Source organism: Oreochromis niloticus, linkage group LG4 (genome assembly GCF_001858045.2).
Source record: "Oreochromis niloticus isolate F11D_XX linkage group LG4, O_niloticus_UMD_NMBU, whole genome shotgun sequence".
Taxonomy (NCBI): domain Eukaryota; kingdom Metazoa; phylum Chordata; class Actinopteri; order Cichliformes; family Cichlidae; genus Oreochromis; species Oreochromis niloticus.
In genome coordinates, this window is record NC_031969.2 from 8,873,063 (window position 1) to 8,899,931 (window position 26,869).

General features: G+C 42.5%; 3 protein-coding genes across 10 annotated transcripts in view; all 3 read left to right on the top strand.

The window, feature by feature from the left end:
• Positions 1–7,787, top strand: part of bptf (bromodomain PHD finger transcription factor) — a 28,444-nt gene extending 20,657 nt beyond the window's left edge. For 6 of the 7 annotated variants that reach the window (XM_025906760.1, XM_025906759.1, XM_005468467.3 and 3 more), the window contains 9 exons: positions 50–1,566; positions 1,740–1,822; positions 1,907–2,132; positions 2,242–2,777; positions 2,875–3,051; positions 3,216–3,408; positions 4,215–4,299; positions 4,553–4,739; positions 6,877–7,787. In XM_025906760.1, coding sequence (XP_025762545.1) covers positions 50–1,566; positions 1,740–1,822; positions 1,907–2,132; positions 2,242–2,777; positions 2,875–3,051; positions 3,216–3,408; positions 4,215–4,299; positions 4,553–4,739; positions 6,877–6,916 — 3,044 coding nt within the window. In that variant the 3' untranslated portion in view covers positions 6,917–7,787. Of the gene's footprint in view, positions 1–49; positions 1,567–1,739; positions 1,823–1,906; positions 2,133–2,241; positions 2,778–2,874; positions 3,052–3,215; positions 3,409–4,214; positions 4,300–4,552; positions 4,740–5,828 lie in introns of all 7 variants that reach the window. The other variant, XM_025906761.1, reaches the window with a different exon arrangement.
• Positions 7,788–9,888: 2,101 nt separating this feature from the next.
• On the top strand, positions 9,889–12,998 carry kpna2 (karyopherin alpha 2 (RAG cohort 1, importin alpha 1); the record flags this gene model as incomplete). The annotated part of the gene is given in 10 exon segments (NM_001279802.1): positions 9,889–10,013; positions 10,107–10,247; positions 10,678–10,766; positions 10,869–11,137; positions 11,238–11,332; positions 11,490–11,753; positions 11,875–12,108; positions 12,217–12,399; positions 12,499–12,648; positions 12,746–12,998. Coding segments are annotated over 10 exon segments (1,572 nt in total). The 3' UTR covers positions 12,836–12,998.
• A 6,747-nt stretch (positions 12,999–19,745) lies between these two features.
• The window catches only part of smurf2 (SMAD specific E3 ubiquitin protein ligase 2), a 55,410-nt gene continuing 48,286 nt past the window's right edge, over positions 19,746–26,869 (top strand). Inside the window, exons 1-2 of one of the 2 annotated variants that reach the window (XM_005468466.4) lie at positions 19,746–20,184; positions 20,366–20,462. In XM_005468466.4, the coding sequence (XP_005468523.1) occupies positions 20,411–20,462 (52 nt within the window). In that variant the 5' untranslated portion in view covers positions 19,746–20,184; positions 20,366–20,410. Of the gene's footprint in view, positions 20,463–26,869 lie in introns of both variants that reach the window. The other variant, XM_005468465.4, reaches the window with a different exon arrangement.

The window sequence follows — 26,869 nt, forward strand, 5'->3', positions numbered from 1 at the left end:
GTGTTAGTTGACTTTAAAATTTTCTGTTTGCTTCTCTGTCTCGTTGTAGCTTTGACAGAGCAGAGGGCAGCTCAGCCTTCAGGATGGACTCCCACCTCGCCTCAAGCGCAGACTCCAGTTCAGCCAGCTCTACAGGCAGCAGATGCTGTTCAGCCACCCGCTCTGGCTGCTGTACCCGCCTCCACCCCTGCTCCGATCGCCACTCACTCCCCCATTACTCCGCTGCCTCAGGCATCCCTGACTCCTCAGTCTCAAGCACAAGTCCAGCACCCGGTTGTCGTGTCTGTGCAGCAGGTGGCACAAATGCCGGTCTCAGCAGTGCAGGTTCATATGACGGGATTGCCGGTTTCCTCTGTCGTGACCACCATGAGACCCGCTCAGCCTCAGCTTCAGCCCCAAACCCACACTCAGCTTCAACCCCAGTTTCAAGGCCAAATCCGTGCACAGGTTCAGGTTCAGCCTCGTGGCCAAGTCCAACAGTTGCCACACATTCAGGCTCAAGCGCATCTCCAAGCACAACCTCAAAGTCACCCCCAGGTCAGAGTTCAGTTTCAGCCACGAGCACAGATCCAACCACAAACTCCGCAGCCACCCCAAGGGCAAGTACCCCCTCATGCTCAGATTCAACCTCAGGTGCAATTTCAATCCCAAACAAAAACCTTGCCTCATGTTCAGGCTTCAAACCAGGCCCAGATCCAACCGAGGGTCCAACCTCAGTACCACCACCAGGTACAAGCTTCATTCCAAACGCAGCCGCAAACCCAACCTCAGGCTCAGCAACAGCCTCAGATCCAGCCGCAACCCCAGGTTCAGCCCCAGCCTCAGGTTCAGTCTCAGGCCCAAAGTCAGCTTCAACAGCAGCCTCAGATCCAAACCCAACTCCACCCACAGGTTCAGGTTCAGTTCCAGCAACAAAGCCAGATTCAAACTCAGGCCTCTCAGCAGCCCCAGGTCCATATTCAGTCACAAGTTCAAACTCAAGTCCAAACCCAACCCCAGTTTCAAGTCCAGTCATCGCAACCAACTCAAGTCCCGCAACAGCTTCAGGTCCAAGCCCAGCCCCAAGTCCAAGCAAAGCTCCAAGTCCAGTTCCAACCTCAGAACCAAACTCAAGTTCAAACACAGCCTCAGATTCAGGTCCAGTCTCCAATCAGGCATCAGCTCATCACAGTTCCAGGTCTCCAGCAGCCCGTGCAGCTGCTGTCAGCTCTGCCGCCCCACGTTGCAGCCCAGATCCAAGCCCAGATCCAGGCGCAGGCGCAGCAGCAGGGTGGCACAGTTCCTCAGCAGATCAAACTGCAGCTTCCGATCCAGATCCAGCAAACCGGGGGACAGATTCAAGCCCACCAGATCCAGAATATGGTAACCATACAGGCACCGGCAAGCGTCCAGGAGCAGCTTCAAAGGATGCAACAGCAGCAGCAACAACAACAACAACAACAGCAGCAAGTTCAACAACAGCAGCTACAGCAAACACCAAAGAAGAAGAAACACCAGGAGGCTAAAAGGGAACAGAAGGAGCAGAACGCACAGGCGATCAGCCCTGGAGACGGCATCCAAAAACAGGTATGAGTCAAAAGAAGATAAAAAAAAAATAAAAAAAAAAATTGTGATTTCTCACAAAATTTATATCTGTGTGCAAACCTTAGTTATATAAAGACCTGTTTTAGACCTGACACTGTCTTACAATCAAACGTGTTAAAATAACTTGGGGGTTTTTTTTGTTTTTTTTATGTCAGGCGGTAGTGAAGCAGAATGCTACAGCAGAACAGCTGAAACAGAGGAAGACCCTGGCTGCTGCTGAGCGAGAGGAGAACCAAAGGTTCAGGACCTCAAGTCGGTTAAAACAGTTTAAAACCGATGACGTCGATGAACCAGCGACTAACGCGCTCTTTTCTCTCTTCAGGATGATCGTCTGCAACCAGGTGATGAAATTCATCCTCGATAAGATTGAGAAGGATGAGAAGCAGGCAGCTAAGAAAAGAAAGAAGGAAGAGGTGGTGGAGCAGAAACGCTCCAAGCAGAATGCCACCAAGCTCACCGCGCTCCTGTACAAGCACAAAGAACATCTCAAGGCCGAAATCCTCAAAAAGAGGGCCCTGTTGGACAAAGAGCTGCAGCTGCAAGTGCAGGTGAGCACACGTCCAGCCTTCTCAAATGTCTTTTTCTGTCTATAGACAGAGAGAGAGTGGGAATATTCTTGTTTACTATTATTCCTTACATGTGCTGTCTCCCTCTCAGGAGGAGCTGAAGCGGGACATAGCCAGGCTGCAGAGAGAGAAAGAGAAAGCTCGAGCTGCTATTGCCCAGGCTGCTGCAGCAACAGTCAAGGCTGCCTCTTCCCAGGCTTCCCACTCCTCCCAACTCTCTCACTCCACACATTCCTCTCACAGCACGCGCACAGTGACCTCACCTTCATCGTCCCACAAGCGGAAAAGAGAAGACGAGAGAGACAAAGACAGAAACAGGGAGAGGGAGAGGCATCACGACAAGAGTAAGAAGCGGGACAGGGAAAAGGACAAAGACAAGGAGAGGGAGCGACACAAAGACAGAGATAAAGATAAAGACAGAGACCGGGAGAGGGAGAGGGAGCGAGAACGGGACAGACATCGGGATAGGGACCGGGACAAGGACAGAGATAGGGACAAAGACAAGGACAGAGATTCCAACTCTTCAAAACACAAGAAGAAGAAGAAGAAGCTGTCTTCTACCTCAAAGGATCACAAGAAGGACACCAAATTGTACTGTATCTGTAAAACGCCCTATGACGAGTCAAAGTAAGCTCTCTTGAGGGGAGGGGATGGGCTTGTAATAAGTCATTGTAATTTGACTGTGAGGCACTCTGCTGTCATTAAATCACCTGATTTCTCTCAGGTTTTATATCGGGTGTGACCTGTGCTCCAACTGGTTTCACGGCGCCTGCGTTGGCATCACGGAGAAGGAGGCCAAGAAGTTAGAGGACTTTGTGTGTAACGACTGTAAACGCGGGCAGGAGGGAGGAAGTAATGAGGAGCTGTACTGCATCTGCCGGACACCATACGATGAGTCGCAGTAAGTCACCATATGGATGGCTTTACATTAGCATTGTCTGCTTCCCTCTAACTATAGCACCGCTTTTGTTTTTCAGTCTGTGTCAGACGTTTCCTTTGTTTGCATATTCGTGTGGAGTCTTCCTTCAGTGTGCTAACCGGGATGTGTGCGTCGCTCACCCACAGGTTTTACATAGGCTGTGATCGCTGCCAGAACTGGTACCACGGCCGCTGTGTGGGCATCCTGCAGAGCGAAGCCAATCACATCGACGTGTACGTGTGCCCGCAGTGCCAGTCGACAGAAGACGCCATGACGGTCCTCACGCCTCTCACTGACAAAGACTACGAGGGGTTGAAAAGAATATTACGCTCATTACAGGTATGAAAGTTTTAGAATTCAAGACTGAGTGTCATTTTTTTTATATTAACAGTAACAAGATGATTTCCAAAGTGTGGGCTGAGAGAGGTCACTGAGAGGTACCTTCAGCTGTTTTCTTATTTCCCACACAAGCTGTTTATTTACCGGTGTGTTGGGGTCAGCACTAGGAATACATGAGCTTGTCCTGCCCTCAGTCTGAGTTTGGATCTTTCCTCTGGGAAGCATTGGTGTGACCTTTATAGAAATGAATCCTAGAGGATAAACTTATTGGATTAGGTTAAAATTTTACTGGAGTTTGTTCATTTTGTTTTAAATTCCTATGAAATATTTGCATGGTATTACAATAATATTGCATAATTCATAATTATGCATCATCATTTTTAACCATTATAGTTGTCAAGTAGAAATCTGATGTAAACTCTAAAATCAGACCTATTTGATTGTTCCTTTGGCTTGGCTTGAAAAGAAAAAGGAAAATGGGAGCTGGGGATGTTTTGAGTCAATCTCCATTTAGGTCTTTTATAGTTCAAAAAATGCAGATGGCTCCAAAGCTGGGTGAAACTGTAAAATCTATAAACTGTAGAAAAAGTGAGTGAAAACGATGGATTTTGAGATTAAAACATGGCAACAAGACACGATAAAAGACTTGCTTTGTCTTTACATTCAAGTGCTTTGATGCTATTTATGTGTGTGTTTGTTTGTGTAGTCAAGGGATGTTGAAAGTAAAGTTTTATTTTATGCCTAAAGTAGTTGCAGTAACAAAACTGGCATCATTTCCTGAATTTATTTTTTTTTTCCTTCCCCAGTCTCATAAAATGGCATGGCCTTTCCTGGAGCCAGTGGATCCGCATGACGCGCCTGATTATTATCGTGTGATCAAGGAGCCAATGGGTAAGACTGTCACAAAAGGTCATTTTAAAAAAAGACAATGCTTTTAAAGTATTTACTGAAGTGTGAATTCACCACGTACTGGAGTATTTTGTTTTAACTTATAATTATTTAGTTTCTCCTCCGGTCACAGAATTTGTTTGCTGTTTGTGCCTCTCTGTCGAGTTTGCATAGACTGATTACGTGATAAAAATTATGTAAATGTATGTATTTTTTTGTGATGTAAGCGACGTGTCATGCTTTTCCGTCCTCGCAGACTTTTCCACAATGGAAACCCGTTTGCAAAAGCGACATTATCACAAGCTCACAGAGTTTGTGGCAGACGTGACCAAAATCTTTGACAACTGCCGCTACTACAACCCCAACGACACGCCCTTCTATCAGTGCGCAGAGACGCTCGAGGCCTTCTTTGTACAGAAGCTAAAAGGTTTCAAAGCGAGCAGGTGAGTTTAAGTGCTGCTGGTGCCGCAGACTCGGCCTACAAGTTTCTCTCCTCCATGCTCGTCTGTTGGCTGTAAACACTCGACTGGCCTGACTGGCTTTTTCAGTAATTCTGCCATTTCATTTGTTTCTTCCTTAAAGGGGACCTATTTTCGACACTGTTATGTAATGGTTTATGCTTAGAGCCTATATAGGATTGTTAAAACTAGTACCGATATTTGTTGATTTAAAAAAATCTGATATTCTATTTAGCATGAAACGAACAGATTTCCTAACATTCGTCTTTTGTAGTTATGAGTTCTTGCTAAGGTTGGATCAGCTGGTTGTGTTTGTCATGTTTCTAATCTGTATTGCCAACAGGGCAGTGCCCTCTGGTGGACAAACCACGCAACATTAACACTCATAACATGGTTACCAGGTTTTTAGGGGGTTTTTTTTCTCCCTCAGCTTTTTTATTTTATTATTTTTATGGGGTTTTTTTTGTTTTTGTTTTTTTGTTTTTTTGCCGTTTCTCAGCTGTTATAAATGCCAATACCAGTATATCGGCTGTGGTGTATATATGCTCATATTAAACATGGGTAACATTTAAAAGAATGAGCAGGTAATCTGTTGCCGCAGTCTTGGCTCTGCCTGATGTCAGTGAGAGTCCTCTTTACAGGTATAGAAGTCCCACCCACTGCTGTTACAAGGGGCAGCCAATCAGCAGAGTTTTGGCTTAAAGGGACAGAGCAGGGCTGAAATAAGGAATACTTTGAAGTGTCAAAGCTACTATAGTGGACTTTTAATAGGTCCCCTTTAATGTGTGCATTTATGGCTTTCCATCACGGTTTCTTTTCTTCTTCTTTTGTTTTATAGCACTAGCATGTGTGTAGTGATGATGTTTTACTTGTGCTTTACTTGTATGTTGTAGTTGCTTGGCAGTACTAAAAACCCAAGAGAGCTGACAGACTTTAGGCCACTACATCCAGTGTCTTGGCAAACCTGAGTGCCATGTTTACATCTTGTATTGTGTATCATCTTGCATTTGTGTCTGTTCACTTTTGCTGCATGCCTTTTTGATTTATGCCATCCCATTTTCTTCTTTCTTACAGATTGTCAGATTCTTAAGTGGGCCAGTCTAGCTGGAGTCTGGACTGGATGCTGGGGTCTCTAGTAATATTGATATGAAAGCAAAACAAAAAGAATAAAAAGGCACAAGAACACACACAAAACACCAGAAGTTTTCAGGAACCCGTTGTGATCACGGTTTTCAGTGACAACACAATGGCAGCCATGTTGACAGGTGTCAATGATGTAATTGAAGGGCATGCTGTCTTCACATCCTAAACATAGACTGTATATAAAAAACGAAAGTAGCCCCCAACTTCAACTTTATGTCTGCTTTCTTCCTTATGGCTACAGAAAACAAGCCACTGACTTTCACTCTCAGTCAACAGTCTCAGGTCTTATCGAATGCAACATTGTTGCTGTCAAAACTGATAATGGTGAGCCACGGTGGCTACTTCCATCTTTTATATACAGTCTGTGATCCCAAATCAGGAGTCGTGGCCTTTATGAACAATCAGTCACACTAACGAGGGTTGTGTTCAGTAGAAAATGCATTTTAGTTTCTCATTCTTGTATTTATTTCAGTTCTACACCCGAGTTGAATTGGGAATTTTGACTCAACGATATAAAGCTGCATATTTTAATATAGAGAGATATTTATAAGACGTTTTGTATACTGCCTCCCTTCTTGAGTTTGATTTTTTTTTTGTTGTCCTGGCTGTTAAGGTGGTTGTCTTGAATGTACATACCTTTATTCTTTTTTCTTTTTTTTTTTCTAAATCATGTACAGCGTTTGTAAGATATGCCTGTATTTGACTGTTTTAAATAATAATGAAATAATTTTTAGATAGTATTATTTTATGAGACTAAAATGTACTAGACGGAGTGAGGAGTTAGAGCAAAGTAACCTCAGTTTGTAGTTGTGGAAGATTTCTTCACTAATAAAAAGCATTCCCAGTTAATTACACCAACATGGCTGCAGGATCCCATGCAGACCCCTTTGCATCCTCTTGTCTCTTGTCTGATCACTGTTATAGCAATAAACAACCTTGCGAAGGGCTCTCAACTTTCCCCTCTCTTCACGTTCTGTAGGTCTCATAACAACAAGCTTCAATCTTCTGCAGCCTCTTAGGATACATCGCACATGCGCGAAACAAAAATGCACTTGCCAAGAATATGGCTTTTCTGAACTGTAACTCTGTGATGGACTCTGCCTCACCCTGTGTTTGGGGTTTGCTCCTCTTCGCCGCTGCAACGGGAGGTGGTGGTGGTGGTGGTAGTGGTGGTGGGGGGAAGCTGGACAACCAGCACTTGCTGCTTTCACGGGATCTCTTTTCCAGGCAGAGCCGCCCTCTGCTCATTTCAGCTGTAAGGGACCTGTTTTTATGGACCTGCTTTCATCAGAGGAGCGAGAACAACTGAGGCATTTCAGAAGAAAGTTTACCTCGGAGAAAAGACTCTTACGAGCTCTCATATTTCCATGTACTTTTTTTTTGATCTGAGTGTTTTTAATTTTTTTTCTTACTTGGTTTAAAAAGAAGAAGGAAAAAGTCCCTCAGGCCATTCCTGTGGTCATCATGTCCAATGTAATAGAAACTGAATACTGTCAAACAATGGCTAGGTTCTACTCAGCATAATGAGTAGAGTTTTGTGTCTAAATTCATATATCACAGTGGAGCAATGTTTTTCTCCCATTTCCACTCATTGTTTAGTCTGATGTGGCATGAAAGATTGTTTAAGTACTAATTATCTGGACATCGATAGTCTGCTTGGTTAAACTTCTATAACCTACTGAAAGTAATAAGCTATTGTAAATGAGTTGCTTTGCAGTAGTGACTGACTGAGAAGGATGATGTATTTGAAGGTTCCTGCCCTGTTTGTTTAACAAAACAAAAAACACAAAAAAATCATCAGATTTTGACTTGATTTTCTTTTCCTTTTTTTTGTATTACAACTGAAGAAATATTGATGTATATGAAACTTAATAAAATGGAAAACACCGATTTCTTTCCTCTGATTTTGACACAAAAGAGATTTTGTTAGTGTCTCTTAACTTACAGACATAAATCATAATGTAAAAACTGACAGAAACTCAGGTTATGCTGTACATAACCTGAGTTTCTATCTCTCTATATCCACTGAGTGATCAGCTGACAGAAAATTGGTTAATCTTTTTATAATTGTTTCCTTTTTATTTTATATGAAAATCCCAATAAATATAACCTCATGCTAGCTGATCCTGTACAGAAAAGTAACCGTTACAGTTCAAAACAATATGCAGTTGTGGTCAGGAATATATATTCACTTACCTGCACGGATCTCATGGGCTTGTGATGTCCTTGAACTGTTGTTTATCAAGGGTAGAATGATTGTACAGCGTCTCTTAAATGACTTTAAAAATTGATTTTGGATTTTACTAATCCATACAAGGTCAAAAGTAAACACCCATTCCCACAGTTATTTGGTTAGCAAGTTCCACCTCAGCCTGACCCTTTTGTTATCCATAAAGAAGTCCTTGGCATAGTTTTGGATATTTGACCACTCTTCTTGGAAGATTTTTATTTCAATTGGCTGATTTCCTGAGACAGCTCCAGCTTTAAAGTGTAGTCCACAAATTTTCAGTAGAGTTGAGGTCGGGGTTTTGAGGAGGCCGTTCCATAAGCTTAACATTGGCCTGTTCTATTTATTACAAAACCAGCTGTGATGTGTGTTTGGGATCATTGTCCTGTTGGAACACTCAGGTGTGTCTGAATTTAAGCCGGTTATTGATTTGAGCTGAAGTTGAAGAATTTGAAGGTCGTCTCCCAGAGCACGATGCTACCACCACCATGCCTGGCAGCTGGTACAGTGTTCTTGGGTTTGAAAGCCTCACCTTTACCCCTCCAAACGTATCTCTTGTCACTGTGGTCAAAAAGCTCAATCGCAAACAAGCAATTTTTAGCTGTGTTCGAATGTTTCCGTTTCAGAGCAGGGACTTCTCTCTTGGTCGGCAGCCTCTCAGCCCACGGCGATATAAAACCTGAACTTATGTGCAACTGTTTAAACCCATGATCATGGATCCTGCAGTTGTTAAAGACTGCCACAAATGTGTTTAAATGTAAAATTCTTCAGAGTTCCTCTGACTTTCCCATTTTGATGAATCCGGTGTATATATTCTGTCAAATTATGCCTTTTAATGCTCGCAAAGAGAAACTACCGGTTCTAGTCAATCATGATCACTAATGAAGCAGGCCAAGTTAAAGAACGCTGTCGAACATTCAGCAATACTTTTTAAAAGGTTTGAGAGAGTGCATGTGTACTTTTGAGCCTGTATTGATTATGTATCCAACATAAATCCAAACTTGTTCACCCAGTTCTTCTTTTTTAAAGTCATTAAAGATGTATGCTATATAATCATTGCATCCTGGAAAAAGAACAGTTCAAAGAAACTATTAAACAATGGTTCATAATGTAACTTCCAGATTTATTGTTAATGTATTTTATTACGCTTACTTTATAAATGTATTCTATTAAAGGTTAGTTAAGACGTGGGAAGGTAGTTATTTTGTGGGGGTTGTTTCCCTGCAAGAGCACCGTGATACTTGTACAAATATGCACAGATCTGGGAGCAGTGCTTCCGTTCCAATATTCAACTCGAAATGTACAAAGTTGACACAAAACCGACCCGCAATCAGATCTGATGTAGTAGCACCCACTACCGAGTTCTCGCGATATTTAAGTGACGACATTTCCTGTGCTCACCGTGATTTTTTTAAACGGCCCAATAAGCAGAGGCGGCAGAATGCTTCAGCTTGAACAGCCCAATCAGAAGGCTTTAAAGCAGGAATTTAAAGGTCTGTGCGGCGTTTTCGGTATGTCATAACTTCTGCTCGAGCAACAGGTAAGCATGTGTTAACTCCTTACTGAGACTTTTAATAGTGTTTTACGCTTAAGTTTTGAAAAAGAAGTTATTGTCTTTCTGCGTGCGGTTATTGCACCAACTGTATTTTCTACGTAAAACGGTTGCCCGATAGCTTAAGTCAAACAAGCAGTAACGCCATATGTCTTCATGCGCGATCACGAGGCGCTTCCGTGTGCTTAAAGACTTCTTTTAAATGTCTTTCAGGAATAAACACGACTAGACGCTATTTTTATTTTTCCCCACCGCTGTTGACTTTCCCTGTTACTTAAAAATGGCTGAGAACTCCCCGCGTCTGAACCAGTTCAAGAACAAAGGCAAAGATGTCAATGTGAGTTTCATCTGCACTATTCACAACTGCCCGCTGAACGGCGAACTTTTGAGACTTGATTACTTTATTTAGTTGTATGTGACATAAATGCAGGAGCTTCGACGCAGGAGGGTTGAGGTGAACGTAGAGCTGCGCAAGGCCAAGAAAGATGACCAGATATTCAAGAGGAGAAATGTGACTGCGATGCCTGAGGACGCCACTTCTCCTTTACAAGAAAGAAGCCAGAACTGTCAGGTGAGCACTGAAACCATCATTTGCTGTTTTGCTTCAATCTGGCATTGAGTAAACAGCAAAAACGGATCTAGTCCCAAAAGCTTGGTGCTAGTGCTGTGCAGTACTGCCAATTTTGATCTGATACCAGGGGCCTCTATTGCCAATATCAATACTGATAATTTTGTTTCCATGTCCACAAAAATAACTAGAAATTCAGTGGGTTACATACTATCCTTTAAACTCAGTATCAATCTTATCGTGCTTGTCAATCAGTCAATACCAATACTGCTGTTGGTATCAATACCATTGGGATTGGTCTGTCCATCTCTGTTAGATTTTTGTATGGGTTGGAGTTTGTTCAGTGTGATATTCATTGTTAACCCACTGACATGTCAAAATATAGCGACACACAATCCAGTTTTAAATTTGCATGTTCTTTTGTCCGGTGCAGGGGCTCAGGCAGTGGACTGTGGAGGAGATTGTCGCAGGAGTGAACAGTGGGAATTCTGAGTCCCAGCTCCAGGCTACACAGGCTGCACGGTAATGACTGTGCATTAAAGAAATCCTTTTTCTTTTTTGTTCCATAAATAAAGGCTAAATAACTACTGGCGCAGTAACTCTTATGTACCGTCCTGAATACAGGAAGTTGCTGTCTCGTGACAAACATCCTCCCATTGACCAGCTGATCAGCGCTGGTCTCATCCCCAAGTTTGTCTCATTCCTGGGATATGTGGACTGTCCTCCGATCCAGTTCGAAGCATCCTGGGCTCTGACTAACATCGCCTCCGGGACGTCCGAGCAGACGGCTGCTGTCGTGACAGGCGGGGCCATTCCTGCCTTTATTAGCCTGGTCACATCCCCCCACCAGCACATCAGCGAGCAGGCGATCTGGGCCCTTGGAAATATTGCTGGTAATTAATATGAAAACATTCATATTTGTGTTTTAAATTTTAGTGGTGATAAAGTCAAGTTTGTTCATTTTTATATATATATTTTCCCCCTCCTTTTTAGGTGATGGATCAGCTCTTAGAGACAAGGTCATCAAGCATGGAGCTGTGGCCCCTCTGCTCAGTTTGCTGGCTGTCCCTGACCTCAGTGCATTTAGTGTGAGTTTTGATTCTGTTTTTCTTCATGTTTATATCTGGAAAAAGTTTGACATGATCAGACTCAATTGTTTATTATCCTCCTTGGCCACTAGGTGGTTTCCTAACTCAAATATAACTGACCTTGTGCTCCACTCTCTCATATTTGAAATCTTTGCAGGCTGGTTACCTGAGAAATGTGACATGGACACTGTCGAACCTGTGCCGCAATAAGAACCCCTCCCCTCCTATGACAGCCATCCAGCAGATTTTACCCGCTCTCGTCCGTCTGCTACACCACGATGACCTGGAGGTGCTGGCTGACACGTGTTGGGCTGTTTCATACCTGACAGATGGCCCCAATGACCGCATTGAGGTGGTGATCCAAACCGGTTTGATCCCTCGCCTGGTGAAGCTGCTTGGCTTTGAAGTCTTGCCTGTGGTTGTACGTATAAAGTCTTGCTTTTGTTTCTGTTATGTCGATAAGAAGGGTGTAACTTCTCCCCCAGTCACCCTGAGGTGCAGCAACTCGTGTTCTCACTGTATTTCCTCTCGCCTTTCCTCAGACTCCTGCACTCCGCGCCATTGGCAACATTGTGACTGGGACAGATGAGCAGACACAGGCGGTGCTGGATGCTGGAGCCCTGGCCATGTTCCCCCCACTGCTTCGCCACAAAAAGGCCAACGTTCAGAAGGAAGCTGCCTGGACTCTCTCTAACATCACAGCGGGGAAGGATTCTCAAATACAGGAAGTCATCAACGCAGGCCTTGTTCCATACATGGTTGAGCTGCTCGCACGGGTATGTTTTGGTGTGTGTATGTCAAGGTACATATTTTATACTTTTTTTTTTTTTTTTTATATATTATTAAATTAAATTGTCTATGTGCCTTATGAACTTTGTCTACAGGGAGACTACAAAACTCAGAAAGAGGCTGTATGGGCAGTTACAAACTTCACCAGTGGGGGCACTGTTCAGCAGGTGGTCTACCTGGTTCAAGCCAATGTGATTGAGCCACTTCTGAATCTCCTCTCCTCCAAGGACAGCAAAACTATTCTTGTCATCTTGGATGCCATTACCAACATTTTCATGGTGAGTTGATATTTATTTATATTTTTGCAAGATTCGATGAGGGTTTTTTGGTTGGTTGTTCGGATGATAAATGACAACACTGGTGTGTTTTGATCTTAGGCTGGGGATAAAATCGGTGAGTCCGACAAGCTGAGTCTAATGATCGAGGAATGCGGTGGACTGGACAAGATTGAGGCGCTGCAGTCACATGAGAATGAGATGGTCTACAAAGCCTCCCTGAACTTGATTGAGAAATACTTCTCTGATGAGGTGGGTAGAGTCCTGGAGACCGATTTCCAAAATGAGCATTTCTGTGCCTTTAACTTTAATAAGTAATAAATAATAATTTATTTTTATTTTTTTAAAGGAGGAAGTCGTGCAGAGTGTCATCCCAGAAGCAACCAATGACGGCTATGCCTTCCAGATCAGTGAAAACCAGAGCACTTTCAATTTCTAGATGACTTCTAATACCTCTCCTCTCCCTACTGTACCATCATTTCTATTGTGCGTCCTTTGTTCATGTCTGTGTGACATTTTACTGTTTTCTGTCTGTATGTATTGTACATACTGTTTTAACATGGCTGATGAAACAAGTCTGTAAATAAAGTTGTCAGATCATGTGTGTGTGGTTTTAGTTTACTGTATCTAAACGGAGTGCTGTAGTATGAATGTATATAGTGTATTTATAGTAACGACTGTTAGTGAGTTTAGAAGTTTATTCACACAAACTCTTAAAAAGCATTTAAAGTCACAATGCGTTAGTTATAAACAGGAGCCCTGGAAAAGCTATGTAGAGCTTACATAATACATATAGTATAATTTCCTAAAACTGATTTATTTTATTTATTTTTTTTTAAAGTTCATTCCAAATTTCTGGACCTCTGCAGGTTATAGGTTTCAAAAAAAAACAAAAACTCAGTGGATTTGATCTTTAAGTAGAAGCATGAATCATGTGCTGACAGTATAACTTTACTGGTGGGTATTGAAGGTTATTTGAATTGGCTTTGTATGGAGCACCAGAAGAGGGACACATTAGAATAAAGAATTTGATGCTCCAATGGTGCAACAAAATATGCAGTAAAACCTCTAGAATTAAACTTCAGTTAATTTTATTTAGTAAAACATTACTAAATTTATCATTTAAGTAAAGTAACACTAAATATTTCAAAATTAATCCAATAATTCTTTAAATCTGATGGATTTTGCAAAGAACTACTAACTCAAACATTGAAAACATTTAAAAAACCCATCTATTCTCTTCTACTTCTGACTTCTAAATTAAACAGACTTTCTAAATCTTTTTTAAATTCAATTTAATAAAGAGACATAATGCGTTCAAAAGTCAAAGATTTATTTCTGACCTTTAAAATAGTGAATGCAGTCCTCATTTTCAAATCCATTTCCTGACTGTTTCCTTTTCCTCCTTTTCCTCCACCTCAATGCACATCCCCACAGTAACTCAACCAGGAAGGTTATTTTTGTGCCGTCTGACGAATAGGTTCAGCTCTGTTGTCTAAAAACCAAGAAACATTGCCTTAAGAAATCTGAAAAAATACATCAGTTTGGAACAGCTCTCTCCAAAGGTTTGGGAGGCAACAGTGGTGAAGGAGCGAGCAAAGGCTGTGCCTGGGTAGTGGCAAGTGGAGGATTAATAGTGTGAGATGGGTTAGACGCAGAAGAAACCAACATATTGTAAAGCGCTTTGGCTGCCTAGAAAAGTGCTATATAAATGCAATCCATTATTATTATTATTATATCCTAGAGTTCAGCAATCTTTTGCACAATGGCATTTGACAGAGCATGTTTTGATGTGTGCTCAGCTTCTCTTCCTGTAGATCCAGGGAGCGACTCAGCATCTGAGTCCGCTGAGTCCATGTGAGCCTGATCATTCTGTCATAGTCTAAAGTACAGACTGGACTCAAGATGCAGAACCCAGAAGGATTCAGTGTGTTTATTTACGGTGGAGTAGTGACGGCAGAAGAAATGTTAGCTAGCTTCCAGGGCCCCAGTATTTACAAGTCCACAGAATCATCTCTACATAAGGAGAAACCCACTCTCAGAGACCCACTCAGGATTCCCGCGCAGAGAAAAGGAAGAGGTGAGGAGATGACACAAGCCAATGCATACAATACCTCAGATTATGAGCCGGTAACACTAACTAGTTCCAGTTCAACAACCAGCTTAAACAGCAGGCAGCTGAGATGATTACCAACAGGTGAGTTGGTTATCTGCACCTTCAATGTGCACTTTATTTACAAATACTGATAACAGGATCACTTAAGTACCAAGACAAGTACCAATCCATGTAGCACAATAAATAACAGCATTCTTTCAGTGCGAAGTTACACAACTACAGATATCACTTCAAACCTTCAGCGGTCAGTAACTGTGCTATAAACCAGCTCATTAACGTTACAGGTAAAAAACAGTTTTTCAAAGCAAATCACTTCAAACGTCTCCTGTTGCTCAGTAGCAGGATATCTAAACATGCATCTGAACTACAGTTACCATTCTGTACACACCGCATTTCCACAGCATCCAGCTACACAAACCTCATTACGGAAGTAAGATTTAACAAGTTATGTGAGAGTAAACAGTTCACAATGAGACAACAACAGCCAGAGATGCTCACATTAGCCACAAAATCAAAACCGCCTGCTTAATGCTGTGTACACCCCCCACTGGGGTGTGGACACAGGCGCCTTGGACTGTGGAGTCTAGCACTAGGATGTTGACAGTGGATCCTTTGGGAGCTGATGGTTGGGGAGTGGGTCCTCAGTGGATCTGGCTCCAATGTGTTCCTTGAATTCTTAATTGTATTTTGATCTTGGAAGTCTGGCGGCTGGGTCAACACCTTGGATTATTTGTCATGTTTCTCTGGCTGCTCATGTAGTCGGGGGCTGTCACTGTGAGGAAGTGTGCTCAGTCTGTTACAGTGTTTGGGCAGGTGGTCCACGTCAGGATTACTTCCACATAAAACCCAGGACCCATTAAATCCTAAATAAGTAAGTATAGAGGCCCACCTGGGAGGAAGTGAGTCAGGCATTCTGCAGGTTGATGCTTGGACTGCACAGCAGTGATTACACCTCTTTTCTTACATGTCTTACATCTCTCAGCTTTATGAATGTTACAAGTCCAGACTTTCTACGGACATATGTGATATTTGAATCTTGCAAAATACCCGGCTAATGTTTTTGTTAGCAGTCTCCAACAGTGCTGACATGGGAAAAAAGTTTTTTGTTTGCATTACATTCAGTTTTCACAAATATATGAAAAATAGCTTTTACTTGAAATCGTTGCAAAGGATTTATGTGGGGCTTAGCTATGCCTAACAGTTCTCTGATTGCCCGACACAGTTTACTTAACTAAAAAAAATTTTTTTTGGTAACCTTTAAGTGCTGCAGTTCAACTGCCTGAAACCAGCATGTGATCAGTCACTATACTGCATTTAAAACATCAGCCGTGCACCTGTTGAATACAGAACAGCTCATTTGTGATCTCTATGAGTAAAATCAATGACCACGTGTCCCCACAGACCCCACAGTGTTTTTATCTTGCTTTTCCCTGACACCTAGTGGACACTGATGGGCGTGTGGTATATGATGAATATGACTGAATAGAAAAGCCAAGTAAGGTTTGCAGTGTTTAAAAAAGTTTGTGTGGGGTGTTATAAGACATTTCACTGTGTAAAACCACTCTGACCTATGGCACACTGCAAACTGTGAAAAGTGTCAATGCTGTTTATTTACTTTATATACTCTGAAGAGTATAACTACTGTATATTTCATCATCATTAGTTGATTAGTGTGTTTATTGTGCTACAATTAGGCCTCAGTTATATCAAGGTAAGCACTGGAAGTATCCAAGTCATTATAAATTTATAATAAATGCTAATAAAAACTGGAAAATTGCAAAAAGATTTCTTTTAGTTTCCATATAATGGCTCATCTATTAGAAAGTAATGTATTTATCTCACAGCTTACAGAGTGAGAGTGCATAAGTTAAGAGCTTTAGTGACCCACATGTTGTGCTCAAACATTTGCACTAAAGTATGTGTGCATTACGCTTGGACACTACACTATGTGTAATCTGTCCAACAAAACCCCTGCTGAGCTCTTCACCTCCTTTTAGAGTCACAGACGGAGGAGCAGGGAAGAAATCAAACTGCAGCATGACTCCTTTTTTCCCCAAGAAAGACCTGCAAGAGATTTGGAGCAGATAATTAAAGATTAAGCCATCATTTACAATAACACACACACACACTTGTACCTCATGTAAAGTTGTACTGAGTTTTGCAACTCTAAAGGACTGCTCCAATCCAATTCTACATTTTGTGTGTTCATTTTGATAGAATTTAAACAAATAAAATACTTTAATAAATAATTTAACATACGTAAATAAAATGTTTTGTCACTACTGACAGAGGTGAGACACAGTAGCGGAGGGGCATCCATCCTTGTTTACAGTGACAGGGCTTAGGAGACAGAGGCATTAGTATGCAGCTACTCTGCTTATTCACATTTCTTAAATCTGTTAGTGTGATAAAACAAAGAGTACCTTGACCATTGCTTACGCCAACCATATTTTTTCTAGCCTGCTTCGACACTCCTAATATGTATTAAAGTCTGGTTACTATGTAGTTAGATGGAAGCTAGGAGCTAATTTCTTAGGCTGCACATTTATATTTTATTATGACTGCCTTTTGTGCTATTGCAGCTATATGATGACCCAGAGGTGTTCAGGCTCAAAGCTCAATTAAATTATCTTCAATACTGTCAGTTTCAGCCACATCACTCAGGCTGCTAGTTAGAGACAAAATCCTCTGACATGTAAACAGTGAGTTTGTTTCTGCCTCATTGTTCATTTCTGGCAGCTTATGTAAGAGTTTGCTGGCCATAAACTGAGTGATCACAGCTGTCCCCAGTTACATATAACATTTGATTTAAAAGCTCCAGTTCTAGTTACTAGTTAATATAAAGGGACTTTATATTCTAAGGTAAAGACCCTACAATATTAGGGAGAAAATCCCAAAAATCAAATGACCCCCTATGGGCAAACACTTGGCAACATTGATAAGGAAAAATTCCCTTTTAACAGGAAGAAACCGCCGGCAGAACCAGGCTCAAGGACGGGCAGCAATCTGACCAGTTGGGAGTGAGGGGAAGGAGACAGGACAAAAGATACACTGTGGAGTTTCATAATAACTAGTATAAACACAAAGAGGTGAGTGAAGAAAAATACTCATGGGAACCCCCAAAAAGCCTAGGTCCAATTGCAGACTGACTAAGGGAGAATTCAGGGTCACCTGATCTAGACCTAATTATATGCTGGAAAGTTTTAAGTCTAATCTTAAAAGTAAAGAGAATGTCTGTCTCCCAACTCCAGATTAGGAGCTGGTTCCACAGAAAACAGGCCTGAAAGCTGAAGGCTCTGCTTCCCATTCTGCTTTTAAATACTCTATTAACCACAAGTAAGCCTGCAGACTTACTTGTGGTTCCTATAGGCTTGCATTGATACCCAAACTTAATTTGGAGTGTTAATTCAATCCTAAGTCTAACTGGAGCTGACTCCTAATCAAGTGTAGCCCAAAATTGTCTAGAATCATTTAACTCGATGTGATTATGTTCCATGGCTCCTGGTGTAATTATATTGTTTACATTAACATAGTAGAATTGTACATTTTAAATGAAATTCATAGCACCTGCCTGGGGATTTCACTGTATGTAATGTACAGAAAGGGTTTAGTAAGGAACGGCTTTGGCTCAAAAGAGAAAATCGAACTATCCAAAGATGAGATCACGATGATTGCAGAAGGACAGGAAACCAGAAACTACATTATTTGTTGGTCTAAAGCATGGGTTGGCTATTAATTTTCCCAAGGGGCCACATTAGCTTATAAAGAGATAAAATAAGGATCAGGCAAAACTGAGTACAGTTTATTGGCATGGCCATTCACAAGAGTTCCGCAGGAGATCCATGTACAGCTGATCTATTCAGTCGAGTTCATTTGTTGCGTTTACTGCCCCCATATATCAGCAGTAGCACATTGGTTGCTAGCTGGAGAGCTAAAGTAGCATGGAGCAAGCTAACAGCAAAGGGTCAGCAGCTTGGAGAAGCTTTAACTACAGCTTTTATTCATGTGTTTGCAGTAGTTTAACTGTGGTCCCTCTTTCACACACTTCTTTTCACTGTCAGTATGTTTGGTGAGACTCATTTGAAAACTTTTTCCTCTATCCAGAATAATGAGTTCAAGGTGCAGTCATTTGGGTTTTTCTTTTAAAGTTTAATTTTTTTTTTATAAATATGTATTGATGTTTGTTTGATTGAGGGATCCTGATCAACTTAAAATATTATTATTGTTATTATTATTATGATTATTATTATTATTGAACACAAACGTGGAACAACTTTTCACATGATGGTTATTCACTGTTGAAATATTTACTGGGGATTAATTGTCAGTTTCTTACTTGCAGTGAAGAATACAACTTATTATTTATCACAGCCATTCCCAAATTCAAGCGTGCGGCGTCCAATTGAAAAACCAGCAAACCCCATGGGGCCCACACAATCTTGAAATTTTCACTTTAATCAAAAAAGACAGCGTGACATATTTCCTTTAATTTTTGTTAATGATGTTTTTGTTACTTACTTATTTAGGATTGTTGTTTAATTTCTGCTATTACTGCTTATTAATACAGATCATTAATTAGATACCCATATACGGTGGCCCTGAGAGGTCAAATGCAGTGCAACTTAAGAAAACGCTAATAAATAGAAAAACAGCCAAGGTATCCGTGTTAGTGCTGTGTGATATTGCAAATTTTGGTATTGATCCAATACCAAGTAAACACAGAGCCAGTATTACCGATACCAAAACTAATACTGATACTTTTAACCTATAAAGGCAGCTTATGTAGGGATAAATAGTGCCTCATAATTTATGAAATGAATCATCAATTTGCAAATGCTGAACACACTTTAATGACCGCAAAATGACTGTGATGTTTTACTTTCCACTATGATTAGTTGACAGAACAAACAACAACAAACAAACTGTCAGCTTTTCATATATTTTGACACCTGGAATGTAAATGTGCCCGTCTTTAAAGCAATTTGGGCAACTTCTGTTGTTATAAATAAAACAGACATGACAGTGAACACAAAAAAGACATTTTCATAGTGCATGTTTAAGATATATTTTTTAAATAAATGAAATAAATAAAGTAAATACCAGCTTTCGTAACTAATATATCGATGTTTGGACCATTCAGCTCACCTCTAATCTGTATCAAGTGGGAAGTAGAAAAATTACAAAAAAGACAAGAGCTCAATTAAATAGAGAAAAGGAAATTAAGCAATAAACATAAGAGCAGGGCAGGGTGGTATATGGGTGCTTATGGCCCTACAGACTGTAGCTACGCCCATGTTAAATTCATAAAGAGATATAAACACAGGGAGCTGGGCTTGCCTGTGCCATCAAAGGCGGTGCTACTCATCACCAAACCTTACACACGCTGTTGAGGGTGGGGGGGGGGGGGCTGTGTGTATGATTCATAGTTATATGCCACATGTTGGAGAAATGCTTCACTCCCACAAAGCGTGTTGTCGTCACTGGTCAGCTCCCAGCAGCAGCCTCCTGAAGGGGGATCTACCCCGGAGGGCTCCGCAGTTCAACTCTCGACGAGCAGAGGAGGACTCTCACAGTCCGAGGCAGAGGTTCTCAATGAAGATGTGAAGATAAGCAGCGCCTCGGCTCCACCACCAGTTCGTTCACACGCTCCAGCAACGGCGGCCTCATTTCCAGTAAATGCAATTTGCAGCAGCGCTCCACTCGCGCTTTTCTTTTTCCTTTTCCTTAATTTTTCTCATTTGTGAGCGATCGCTATGGCAGTTCAGTCCACATCCGGGCCACAATGCTTTGACTCCATTATTGTCTAAAACTGGCGGAGAGGTTGATAAACCTTGTCATTTTTTACATTTAAAGAGACATTTTTTTGGGACGCGCAGTGACGGCTGGGGTCGAGAGGAGATGTCTAACCAAGGAGTTCGGCGGAATGGCCCCGTGAAGCTGCGATTAACAGGTAGCCTGCAACGCTTTTAAATCCCCATATATTCCCACACACACACCAGCTAGGAAGGCTCGGTGTATTTGCTGGCTGGGAACAGTTCCCATGGGCTACGGAGTTGGCTCGCCGCCGGTGCTTTCTGCTCTCATTTGCACAGTTTTGTTAGCAGCAACAGTGTATTTAAATTACTAGCTGACTTTACAGGACTAAGGCAAGCAGGAAAAGCGGGGGAAACGCTTAATGAGGATATTGTTGTTCTTGGAAATAGTCTCAGCCTCGTGATTGTCGCCAGTAAAGCACCACCAGCCATAACACTGGTACCCGGGTCGCTCAGCTCCAGTAATGAGCCGCCTTCCCGTTGGAGCTGGTTGTCGCTTATCAAACCTAAGTGTGTATTAGTGTCTCACATTTATATTCCTGCTCGTAAAATTCAATTATTTTTTAAGAAAAGGGAGCTTTACAAGTGTGGGGCTGTTCCGCTGACAGACGGGCTCACACAAAAGTTGGCTAGCTGAACGTAGCATTCCCGGTTAGCTGTAATCAAGTCTTTATGGCAGGACAAGCTTCGGCTGAGATGATAAGCAGCTCAGGTCACTGGAGTCTGAGCAGTGAGCGAGCAGTGCGCCAGAACCGACACACGGCTGCCCCCCTTTGTGTTGTTGTCGTCGTTAAAGCAGGTTAAAGTTGTATCCGTGAACCCGTGACCCCCTTTGTACCGCTACGTTATGATTCACTGGGAAACACTTGAATGTCACTTTGTTTGGAAGTAGCATGTAGCTGTGCTGGTCTGCTCGGACCTATCGCTCTCCTCTGCATCAGCACAGTCAGGAGGGGGAAAATAAAAAGGTTTACATGAGAGCAGCTCACTGTTTTGACTGGAAGAGGGGGTCAGACGGCTGCCTCCTGGGTCTTTTTTTGTTTTGTTTTGATGTGCGTCCAAGGTCCGACCTGAATCCAATTCAAGGGCTGTTTGTTCCGCCAGGAACCGCCGAGGGAAACATTTAAGTTGGTGATGTTTCTGATAGGAACAAGTGGAGATAAGCAGGGGATCTCAGTGAGGTGAGTGGGAGACATGCAGAGTGGCAGAAGACAGGAAAGCTTTCAGCAACAGTTTCACAATGACGCAAAAATTAGATACTGATCATTCATACAGTTGTATAGGAGTGTGTATTTGAGAATGCTTTGCCTTCAAAACTGTTAGGATCCCTGTCCTTACTTTCTCTTCAGTGATGTTCCTCTGAAGTAAGGGCAGCTAACAGAAACTAGACACTGTTATTAACATATAAAGCTCGACATGGACAGACCCCTGCTTATATAGCAGAGCATCTGAGACCCTAAGACTACAGCTGGCCTCTCCCATTCTCTACTCAGGGTCTTCTAACTGTCCCTCGCTCTGATTTTAAAACCAGAGGTGATCTTGCTTTTTAGGTTTTGGCATCCAAGCTGTGGGACAGCCTTCCTCAGCAGGTCAGCTCATTGTGTTATTGGTTTTAAAGCACTGCTGAAAACACATTAGCTTTCCCTTAGTCTCTTCCCCTTTATTTTCGACCCTTGTTTACAACTATTTGCATGTATTGAAGTGTGAATAGTTGATTATATGGCTGTCTATGTGTCCGTATTTTGGATCATTATACTTTAATGTGTGGATTTTACTCAAACTGTGAAGCACTTTGTAACTCTACTTTGCAAAGTGCAATAAAATGAAGTTATGTCATTTTTTTAGGTACACAACTTCAAATTAAAGTGGACTTTTAAAGCTAAAAGGGATTGTTGCAGACAGTATATGAACTGAGAAGCTATACAAGATGAACAAGGATTATTTTGAACCTTGTGTCATGCAAAGCTACTCTAGTAGACTTGCAGGGTTGAGGAAAAATGCGACTTTGGAGATGAGCGTAATAAAAGTCTCGGTTGTGAATTAGTTTGTCACTGCAGTCGTCTCCTGGTGGAATTCGAAGAATGTGAGTCCACTGTGGAAAAAAAAGTGGTGAGAGCAGGACGTTGCAGCTCACCTCTCCTGTTTAAGCTCAGTTAAACTTGTGAAACACCCATCAAGACTCAATATTAAGCTCCCTACTTATCAATCAGCAAGAGAAATAGAAACTACTATTTGCACGCATGTATGTGTTTGGCTTTCAGGATCCTTGCATGTTTTGTTTTTCAGTAACACCAGCTATCCCTGCTCATGGAAAGTTTTTTTTCCCCAGACTTATGTAATGTGGTGCTATCTCATCCATATGGTCCGCTCTGTTCCTTCGCTCAGGCCATCGCGTTCCCTTGTTCTCCAGCTCGTGCAAAACGGAGCTCAGAGGAAGCTCTGTAGGAAGGCAGACAGAGTCCTCACTTTCATAAGAGAAGCTTCACTACACGTTGTCATTATATGTTTCTTTGTTTAGCCCTGCACAGCTGTGTGTACTAGGCCGCCACAGAAGAAGCAACGAGTTCAGAGAGTGTCGTTGCTACGTCGTAGCTGCGTGTTGTCATCTCCAGTGGAGGTTTTTTTTTTTTTTTGACACATAGCTCACTGATTAATTTCTTCCCCCGTCAGGTTGTGAGCAATGAGTTGCTACATTTAAACAGGCTCATAACTGTTTGTGTCGTAGGCATCTCTCCTCGCTGACAAGCCTCCTGTCCATTTAAAGCAGATGTTGCAGATGTTTGCCGGCTATTAAAGCAGGGGAAAAAAAAATATCACAAGCAAGCTGCTAAAGCCCACACTTTGACTCCTGAGGGCAGGTTTCCATTATAACCTGCAGCTGATGTCTGTTAAGTTATGTCACGAAACAAACACGGCTGATGGTGTAACATTACATCACATGCAACTAAGTGAAATTGCTGAGGAACGACTCGTCGTTTCGTCCGATCGCTCTTAAAGTCTGTCATGCACGCAGGGCTTCTGGCATAACTTGGGATGCTTTCCATCATCTGTGCCTGAATGATTTAAACTTTGCAGAAAAGAGAGCGCATCATTTGTACCCTCAAAATATGGAACCACAAGCTCGCCTGTCATAGAAGTAAAATCAGACCCATAAAACCAGAGATGGTTAATAATCAGACACAGTCGGAGCGATGTCCTCATGAAAAATGCTTCTATCCGGAAAGATGTGCAGCACAATAATAAAACAGACCGATGTTTAATTGCATTTTTGTTTTGGTCTCTTTTGGTCGGGTTCTTTACGGTTTAATGCTGTTGTGTCTCAGCTCTGAGTTTACATGTGACTTGTTAAGCATATGGTTTGTTCATCTGAATTCTTTGGCGCGGCGCGAACCGCCGAAGAGAGCTATCTCAGTGGGATTCCCTGCAATTCTCCATTCACGTTCCCACCTCTTCCTCTCTGAGTCACTCCTGTTCTTTCCGACTGTAAGCCTCTTCCCTCTCAGACCAGGGTCCAAAGCATATTTCACTCCCACCCTCTCTAACCGAGCTTCCTCCTCACTCTCCGATCGTCTTTCTGTCTGATGCGCTTTGTGTTTAGTTTCTTTCTTTCTTTTTTTCTGTTTTAAATAATCACACATGAGGGTTTTGACAGTGCTGTTATTTTTCATGAAGTGGTTTGCAATATACCAATGAATGAACACGCAGAAAAAAAACACACTTATTTGAAAGCTGCAACAAAGGCCCAGTGTGGCTTGGAGTCAAAGACTTGGGTCTTTTTAAAATTGCAAGTCCTCGCTTTTCAGTGCAGCTTGTCGTCTCCAGATGAGGGTCTTTTGGATGCTGCTTAACTGCAGAAGAAACCCCCCACCCCACAGCTGGGCACCGATGAGGCTGTGGAGGCACAGGACCTGATCATCAAGAATGTTTTAATGTGGTCTGAGCTGGCTGCTCGGTGCATTCATGTGGCCTCAGTCAGAGCCATTTTTACAGAGTGGCTGTATGGAAGTGATTTGGGTGCATCTGGGTGTTCAGACAGGATACACTGTAAATACACAGTGATTAGCTGCATGTGGTGAAATGTCGACTCTGCTCGGCCCATCGTGGTCATGCATTTTGAGCAAACATTTCCACATTTTTACTTTTTTTTTTTTTTTTTTTTTTTTTAGCTTTTGACAGGTTGTAAAAGAAAACAAAAGAATAGCTGAAAAAGACCGGGGAGGAATGGGAGGGGTGGAGAAAATAAAATAACAAGGGTGGAGGAATGTAACGAGCAATTATGGCACATCATTTGTAAACACCCCCCCCCTCCGCTGTGAGCCTCCCATAATTTTTAAATTGTCCCATCAATTAATTGACTGGCTGAAGTTGGCTTTCCTGTTGGTTCAGCTGCTCCTCGATGAGGACAAAGCCTTCTTGCGGTTGCTTTAGCCCTCAACTGCCGCCAGCAACGGCCCAGAGGAGACCAGATGTAGCAGGCAGGAGAGAAGAGTGGGCAGCTTTGTAGAGAGGAAGTGCTCCCCAGACTTGAACACTTGTCCAAACGTCACCCCCGACAGGTGGGGAGCAGAGCAGTCTAGATCCCCTTATGATAATAAGTAAAGTGAAGAACCGCAGTCGTATTACTCAGCGGGACTTCAGGCGTCTCGTGTGTTGCTTGTGTCACTGGGTGGCTCGCAGCTGTATGTGCTCGCTGAATTATAACAGTGTGCATGGGTTTGATTAGTGGGCAGCGTGTGTGGTTTGGGGAGGTTGACTCTTCCTGCTGAGCAGAGCTTCAACACCTCATATTGGTTGCTTTGTGATATTAATATTCGAACAAACAGTATTTTCCTGTGTCCACACACTCTGTTTTATTTGGTGTCTGAAAGAATAGAGAAAATCAGCCGCGGTGTTCTCTGTTTGTACTCAAGTTTTCAGCAGCAGAGATCCTCAGCCGGGGTGGCCTGTATCCGAAGGGGATTACTTCTAGAGATACCAGTAGGGTACAGAGCTCATAGTCCTTTGAGAAGCAAGGCACACCACTCATGATCCATCCTGGTAGCTTATCTATAGCTGTTATTTGGGGAGTAACTTTTTTCACATTTCGATCCAGATGTTGAAGTTGTATGACAGATATTTGGGAATGTTAGTGTGGCCGTTTGAGCTCTTGCTGGCACAGTTGGGACCACAACTGAGACAATTCAGGTCTCCCGAGATGCTCAAGTCTGACACGCAGGCCCTCTGTGTGCCTCAGACTTCCTGTATGGGAGGTTGCAGGCCTTTATGCCTTTTATTTAACAGCAGCGCTAGTGGCCAGGGCAGTGGAGCTATCGAAGGCAGAATCGAACCAGTGTCGACCCAGACAACAATCTAGATGGATAAATGGGACTAAAGGCCAAATCGGAGGGGGAAAAATGAACTGCTTTTCTCAAGCTTGTGTGGTTGCCTCACATGTAGGTTGTACCGCCTCACCTTCTGACCCATTTAAACACTAAACACACACACACAGATGTACATCTTTTGCACTGTGTGTCAATTGGCCCTCCAGGTAGAGAAGGATGATCATGTCTGCTGTTATCTTGAGACAGGGACTACCTCCATACCTATGTTTTATGCAGGGTATGTGCTGGAAGCCACGGTTAATTACAGTTTTTAAAGAATTTAGATTAGCAGGGTATAGTCAGGGTCCGGGATGAGTCAGAGCAGGATCGCTACACTCCACGATCGCACTAGTAGTGTGGCTTCTGTGGGCCTGACAGGGCAAAAAAAAAAAAGTCTCACTCTGTGCACCCCCTATGTCTTTGGCCTTTGGAAAAATGCTAATCCTTCAGGGTGGTTTGGGGAAGACCTTCAAAGGCCTGCTCTCTTAACCTGGCTGTGGTGGTTAATGGGCCTGAATTGGATTAGTGGTGAGTGTGAGGGAGGGAAGTTCCAGTGAAAACTAAACAGATTCTTGCTCACAGGCACTTCTCCTATCATCCCCTGCATAGCTGTTATACATGCTGTCGGTCCCAAAAGCCCAACCCTCCCAACCCCAGCTCCATTTCTTGCCTACTTCCCAAACTGGTTCTCCCTTTGAAGTTAGAAACTCCACTTGAGGGTATTTTTTCCATTAGAGAGTTGCATGCATATCCAATATCAGTCCAGAACCCTGTTTGACTCTAGATGCCCTTGCATGTCTAAAAGAAGTGTATACTGAATAACAGTATCCATCAGACATTGTGATTATATCTTATTTTACTGACAATTAGAGGGTAACTTGGGTCAGAATTACCCATGTGTGCATGAAGCTTGAGTTGTCTTTCACCTGATGGTCAGGATGTCTGCGATTATTTTTATATCACTCAGCACGTTTGCACAAAGTCTCATTAGCACTGATAAACATCAACACATGCAGGGGTCATTTCACTTTCCTTAGAAACAGAGGTGGAGGCGAGTTCTTGCCCTGCTGTCTGACGGAGGTGGTTGGCGGATGGGGTGAGTAACCTGAGATCAATTCTTCAACGTGCTAGGTTGACTTTAAACTCTGATGGACAGGGGTTGACAAGATTATCTGTGTAACTCT